The sequence below is a fragment of the Eubalaena glacialis genome, chromosome 11, assembly GCF_028564815.1.
Source record: "Eubalaena glacialis isolate mEubGla1 chromosome 11, mEubGla1.1.hap2.+ XY, whole genome shotgun sequence".
NCBI classification, from domain to species: domain Eukaryota; kingdom Metazoa; phylum Chordata; class Mammalia; order Artiodactyla; family Balaenidae; genus Eubalaena; species Eubalaena glacialis.
Genome location: NC_083726.1, coordinates 101,630,258 through 101,637,600, shown reverse-complemented (window position 1 = coordinate 101,637,600; position 7,343 = coordinate 101,630,258). Strand labels below are relative to the sequence as shown.

Genomic DNA, 7,343 nt, shown 5'->3' with positions numbered 1-7,343 from the left:
CACAGCAATTTAGCCTAAGGCAACAAAGTATTTTCTATTAGAGGGCCTAGGGGAATTATTTTAATAGAAGAGAATGGTTTATCATAATCGTCAGCCTTGTTTATATGTAATTTATGCTTCTAATGTATTTGAGGTCATTTTAAAGGGTTTTTTGAAGTATTCTAAGCAAACTCTGCCCCTCTAATTTCTATAATTAACATTGTTTTCATAGCTACTTTAAAAAGGTTTTGCTAAACAAAATAGACCTTCAGTCTTGCTATGTCCAAATAATCATAAATTTCAATTAATGAGCTATTTATTTACTTGTTATAACTGTTGAGCATTCTACATGACGCTTTTCAATATGGCATGCATTTTACTCAAGTGCATTTCAAACAGCTATCTCTATCTTGCAGATAATTCAAAGCAACTTGATAATCACTAAATAAGATTTTCAATATTTCACATTTGATACAGATTTAGCATATTACTACCTCTATATTGTGTTGAATGTGAATTTCATTAAACCTGAAAGCACATAGCTGTTTCTCCCTTTGGGCAATACCACTGGGGGAAAATTCTATGTGTAAAGGTCTTTCACAGATACTTGTGTTCTTCACTTGTGGTATGAGACATGAATTGATTAAAATTCTGTTAGCTTATTGCAGCACAAGCTACTTGGATTCATAGAAACAGCTCTGAATTCTTTGTCTTTTACTGCAGCCTCCTGAGAAGTACAGCTTTTCTTTTTCGAGCCTCCTGTTTTGGTTAGTAAACATGAGGGCTAAATCTTATTGAGAAAAATGCTTGTTGGGTCTGCTGTGTGTTTCTGCTTATTTTCTAAGCAGAGGCACCAACCACCTTTCTTCAGGACTAGCTCTTCAAGGATGTTTACGTAATGAAGAGATAGTATCTCCCTCCAGAGGAAAACGCAGGTTTGTTTACTGTCCAGGATAATAATGATAATGACAGCCTCCAGGGCAAAGATCAGACAGGCCTACAGCCCATAATAAAAGCTCTGGCTTTCTAAACTTGAGGTCCCTCTCAGGTAATGCCACCCACCGCCCATGCACGTGTCACCTGACCCTCCTCACATCACACTTTGGGAACAGGGCTAGGAGAAATGGCACCAAAATGTTGATACTCTGGCAGTTGCTATTTTTGTGAGTGCCAAGCCGTCTTTTTTCTCTGAACTGGAGACCTGCATCTGCCAACATCCTTAAAACTATATCAGGCTAACTGAGTAGCTCGCAGGTAAGGTAACACAAGCTTCCCAGTTTGTGTTAGTTGGTAACAATTTCAACCTAGATTGTGTTATCTGGCTACTCACTTTCAAGAAACAAAATCATATTCAGGATGCCTATCTTCCTAACTATCTGAGCTGGCCAGTCTAGTATTCTTGCCTGACTCGCCAAGAAATTTGCCATCTTCTTAGTGCAAAACTCAGCTAACACTTGGCTTTTTCTTTTTTTTTTTTCATGATCTTTCCCTTTGTCCTCTACTGACAGACTTGATCCAGGTTCCCTTCCTAGTAATTCTTCTTTAAACAAAGAGAATTTACGGCATGATTGTCTGCTTTGAGGTGAGAAAAATGCCATTTTTCTGAAGATTGCCCATTCCTTCTATAAATCACTAACATTCAATCCATTTACCCATTTCATCATTTATATGATTTGATCTAATCAGATGACCAATCCTAATCTGATGTGAACATTCCTGCATTCTCAGCAGATTGTTCTAAACTAATAACTTGGCATGATTTCAAATTTTATCAACAACTCATTTTACGTCTTACCTAAACTCTTTGTCTTGATTATAAATATATTTAGCATAATTAATTGCTTTAGTTCTTAAGAGACTAATCTTTCATATGTATTTTCTTCAGAAAGCATCCAAGTAGTTATCGACATTTTCCAATATTGGATTAAGTCCTTCCTAGGGTGGGGTGTTCAGAAGGCAGATATTATCTCACCTTAAAAATATACTTCACATGAATAGTATTGCACCGAATATCTAATTTTTCAAGTAATTTCAGAGTTTTTTCTAGGGTAATTTTTCCACATTTAAAGTCATCCCGAACCATGGACAAAAACCATGTACGAAGCACACCAAAAAAAGAAGTTAAGGAAATTCTCACAGAAAGTCATTAAGTACTTAAAATGACTAAGGAATATTTTACCTCTCTTCAGTTCAACGTTTTTATTTTCAGAGGAGAGTCTATCTCAGGCTTAAATGAGAAAACAATTTTATGATACATAATATTTAAAAAAAACTAAGTAGGCACTACTCTGTGGTAAAGGTATGAAAGGGTATAACACAATGAAAATTACAGGAAAACAATAAAAATTAACATTTGAGAAATCAAGCTATTACTTGGGAAATACAGTCTATTTTCTGAAGACGTGAACTTGGGAGACAGCTGAACATCAACACTTGATCTCTCTCAGCACTAGTTTCCTCATCTGAAAAGTGGTCCAATTAATACTTCCAGAAGGTGGGGGCATTAAATGAGTTCAAACCATGGCTGATATGATGATTACCGCTACATTAGCCAAATGTCAGGCTACACGCATGCCCCAAAAAACAACATTTTAAGGACCATAAAAAAGAGTAAAAAAAAAAATGCCATGATGAGTGTCTATTTAGTATGAAAGAGAAGGCGAAAATAATCAAGCTTGCTTATTATCTACAGAGAAACTACAAAAATTAGGACACTTCAAATTGAAAAACTAAGGTTAGGAAGAATTAATACGACAGTCTATAAAATCGTGAAAGGTATTGGTAAAAATTGTTCAACAACACACTCAATTTCAGATTGTTAGAACTAACTGGAAATCCTTCAAACTAATGGCAATGACTTAATATGGCAAAGCTCAAGTTATTATAAAAAAAAGATACAGGAAGCTAGGGAAACTCAGAAAAACTCAGGGCAGAAAGGGAAGGAAGCAGTTTTTGCTTAAATGAGAGAAACTTAAGTTCAGGACTCTTCAAAAAGAATGAGAAAAGAATCAAGGAAAGGGGATAAATCAAAAGAAAGAGGAAAGAGGAACAGAAAGCACTCTGAGTGGATATTTGTTCTCCATATTTTCATGACCTGTAGTTCCTGTAGTTTCTCCTCGCTTAGAAGTTTCTCCCCATTATGAGTTGCCACAAGTTCCAAATATAATTAACTCTGCCCCTTTGCAGGAGAGGGATTTCTTGAAACTCATCCACTGATGCCACTGCCCCTTTTCTAGAAAGAAAGCAGAAAACACAGTGGTTTGTTGCCTTTGTTCTTTGGAGTTAGCTCAACACTTAAATCCCACAGAAACCATATGTAACATGTGGTCTCTTCACTTCACTGCCCTTAAAACTTTCTGGTTTCTTGCTCATGTTCTGACCATTTCCAAACCCACAATGTTTATACATGAGGCATCTCTTGCTGTCTGGCATTTTCCCATGAACTACCATCGCACCTCATTTTATTTTTATTATTTTGTTTAAACCCCTCAAACCTTTCAGCATAGCGTGCTTCCATTGGGTTGGGGACAGTTATTCTGAGGGCCTGATTATACATCAATGCCATTGTGGTCCCCAAAAGGTGCAAAGGGTTGCCAGACACTCTCTAGAAACTCTGGGCTGCTTCTCTAGATCCCTGACAACATATAATGCACACAGAGACACACCACTTTTGAAGAAGGCTGTTCTGGAGGCTAAGTTCTTAAAATCTTCAAAGTTCTTATAGCTGGTTGGCTGGGCACCACGCTGTCAGGTGACTATCATGTTTTTCTTTTGGTCTGAACACCTAATGTGATATCATTGAAAGTTCCATACGTCATAGAGAAAGCTTCTTTATGACTTCATCAGGAGACTCAGAGCTTGCCAGACAACCTGTTTTTTCATGGTCAGACATGGTAATCTTAAGCTGAATGTGTAACACCTTGATGGGAAGGTTGTCCCATGGAATGTTTTCTCATCTTTGAACACTCTTTATTTCAGAAGCTCTGCTTCTGCTACAACCAAACATGTCACTTAGCGATCTGAGTAAGAAAGAGAAAGAAAAAATAATTCTCAGACTGTTAATACAGGCTCCTCCAGGGGAATTTGTAAATGCCTTTGATGATCTCTGTCTGCTTATCCATGATGAAAAACTCATGCACCATCTAGGTGAGTGTGCAGGCCACCAACACTGCCAAAAATATTACATCCCACTCTCCATCGATGGGAATGCGGTCCTCCTGTCTCACCACAACGTAGTGGGTGACTACCGGTTTTTTGACTACCAGAGCAAACTTTCTTTCAAATTCGACCTGCTTCAAAACCAGTTAAAAGACATCCAAAGTCACGGCATCATTCGGAATGAGACGGAGTACCTGAGGACTGTTGTTCTGTGCGCCTTAAAACTGTATGTGAATGACCACTATCCAACGGGGAACTGCAATGTGCTGAGAAAAACAGTGAAAAATAAAGAGTTCTTGATCGCTTGCATTGAAGATCACAGCTACGAAACAGGAGATTACTGGAATGGCCTTTGGAAATCGAAATGGATTTTCCAAGTCAATCCATTTCTAACCCAGGTAACAGGGAGAATTTTTGTGCAAGCTCACTTCTTCAGGGGTGTCAACCTTCATGTCGAAATCTCCAAGGACCTGAAAGAAAGCTTGGAAGTAGTTAACCAAGCTCAACTGGCTCTAAATTTCGCGAGGCTTGTGGAAGAGCAAGAGAATAAATTTCAAGCTGCAGTCTTAGAAGAATTACAGGAGTTATCAAACGAAGCCCTAAGAAGAATTCTACGAAGAGATCTTCCAGTGACCCGCACTCATATTGACTGGCAGAGGATACTCTCTGACTTGAATCTGGTGATGTATCCTAAATTAGGATACGTCATTTATTCAAGAAGTGTGTTATGCAACTGGATTATATAAAGGATTGCTCATGGTAACTGTCTTGACCTGATTACTTTGTTTCAGGGGGGCGGGGAAGGTCAGAGGTTATTTTCCTAAAGTTGAGAAGCCACTAGACATGCCTGTCACTTTGCAGATGCAAGTTTCTGGGGTTTTTCTTTTTGTTTTTTTGAGGGGGTGATGGTTGGTCACATCGCGCAGCTTGTGGGAACTTGGTTCGCCGACCAGGGATTGAACCTGAGCCTTCGGCAGTGAAAGCGCAGAGTCCTAACCACTGGACCTCCAGGGAATTCCAGATGCAAGTTTAAATTAGGGACAAGTCTACCAAATCATTTTATTCAAGAAATATTTACCAGTAAGTCAAGAAAATGATGATGGAAATGTATTTCATGGTAGGGACCATCATAAAGCCAGAAACACTTTTAGAACCTAAAATGGCTTTATAGAATGTGGCACCCCAGAAGTATGAATAGAGGTGGCCAGGGTTAAGGCTGTGTATGTGTGTGTGTTTGTGTGTGTGTGCAGGAATGACTTTTGACTTTCTTTGTAACTGGAGAAGGTATGCAAATGAAAGTCATTCTGCGAATGATACTTCACCTAACTCAGTTCAGTCCTACACCAACCCTGAGGGGGTAGATTTCAATAAGTAACATTAGGGTTGGATGTTCCATGAAACCAACAGATATCAAAAGTCTAGCTCATATGAAGGATTATTGGATCCATAGCCATGCCCCCCCACACAATAATCTGGAATTACTCCAATCCCCAGGCTTTTCTGATACCTAACATGGTCTTCAAAGAATCAACTGGAAAAGCTTGGCTCCCAAGATTATATAGTCCAGCTCTTGTGAAGTCATCACTACAAGCATATATAAGTGCTTATTTCATGCTGGACCTTGTGCTAGATGATTTACACACAATTTTTCATCATTAGGCTGCTACCAGTAGTAACCCCATTTTACATGAGAAGAATCTAAGACCTGAGTTGGTTAATTCACCCAGGCACATAGTAGGTGGTGGGTGTGACTACCTCTAACACTGTTAACCTCTAGGGTATTGCAGCTCTCTGTGGAGGCCTGTTTCCTTAAGACTTGTGAACTCTACCCTGCAACGACTTAAATGCCCTAGGCAAGCATTTCACCCACAGGAGACCCCCAAAGGAACTGGAACTGGTGGGCTGCTGTTTTCTAGCCAAGCTGTCCCCTATCACTAGTCCCAGCAATGTTACTGACCACTTGTGTCTCTTCTCAAAGAAATCCAAATCTAAACCTCTCTAATAAGACTGCAGTCGAGCAGTAGATGGGCCCCAGCCCCCAAATCCAACTTATCAAGGAAGCAAAGTGCTATATAGTTTGGATCCATGCAATTGAAAAAAGGTCTAATTTTACTTAATAAACATTGGAGCAAGTGTTTATTAAGGGTCCTAGGCAAAAATGTCTAAATCTCAAACTTCTCTTCCTCAACTTGTAGATCTTAGAGAATCTCAGGAGGATTACCTAGGGTGTATCACTAAAACTATAACTTTCCAGTACCCATCCTCAGATTCTGATTTAATAGGTCAGAAAAATCTACATTTTAAACAATTATTGGTGATGATTCCAAAGAGAGGGATTCTAGGACCACATTTTAAGATATATTGTTCTAATCTTAAACTAACACACCTTTGATTGCTATTCATTGAAATCATTTCCTATTGTCCATTAAAGGTCATTTCTACTACTTCACTGGGTTCACCATGCACAGACCAAGGACAGGCCTTCATCTGTCAAGTTAAAAAATTAAGAAAAATCTTTCTAAAGAAAAACAGCAAAGAAAATTGCTCTCACTGCCCTAAAATATACCCATCTGACAAATTCTTTTGCAAAAATTTGAATTGATATTATGGTTATATATGTGTTGCTTTTCCAGATCATTCCAGAGTAAGGCGTAATGTTTTATGGAACAATCACAGAAGCATTTAACACCCACTCTAACACAGGGTTTTTAAAATAATATTTATTGGTATTTCTGGATATAAAAGTCACATGTACAAATCATAGAAAATGCTTAAAGTATAAAGCATGTTGGCCAATTTCCTTCCATCCAATTTTATGGAATTGTTTTAAATATTAAGGGTATACAGCATATAAAAATTTGTATCCTGTTCTTTTTATATAACCTCCTATATCATAAATATTGTCCCTTGTCATTAAAACCCCTTGAGCACATAATTTTAATTATTTACATGATATTCATACTATTCATGCACAATAACAAGACAACCATTTCTCTATTCATGCATAATTTAAAATTTTAGCATTTTATTTTTGTTATTAATTAGGCTATAGTATCTCTGTGCATAAAGCTTTGCCCACATTATACATTATTTCCCTTAAGATAAATTCCCTATAATCACATATTGAAAACATATGAACATATTAATGCTCTTAATACATATTGCCAAATTGCTTTCCAGAAAGATTTAACAATTTATAATCCAGT

The 7,343-nt window shown here is 37.7% G+C and overlaps 1 protein-coding gene across 1 annotated transcript; it reads left to right on the top strand.

Moving 5' to 3' along the window:
• The first annotated feature begins 3,983 nt into the window (after positions 1 to 3,983).
• On the top strand, positions 3,984 to 4,883 carry CAPZA3 (capping actin protein of muscle Z-line subunit alpha 3). Its single transcript, XM_061205978.1, has one exon. The coding sequence runs from the start codon at positions 3,984 to 3,986 to the stop codon at positions 4,881 to 4,883; it is 900 nt and encodes a 299-aa protein (XP_061061961.1).
• Positions 4,884 to 7,343: the final 2,460 nt, after the last annotated feature.

Bases quoted from the DNA above. Each gene is read 5' to 3' on its own strand.
- CAPZA3 (XM_061205978.1), top strand. From the start codon at position 3,984: ATGTCACTTAGCGATCTGAGTAAGAAAGAGAAAGAAAAAATAATTCTC.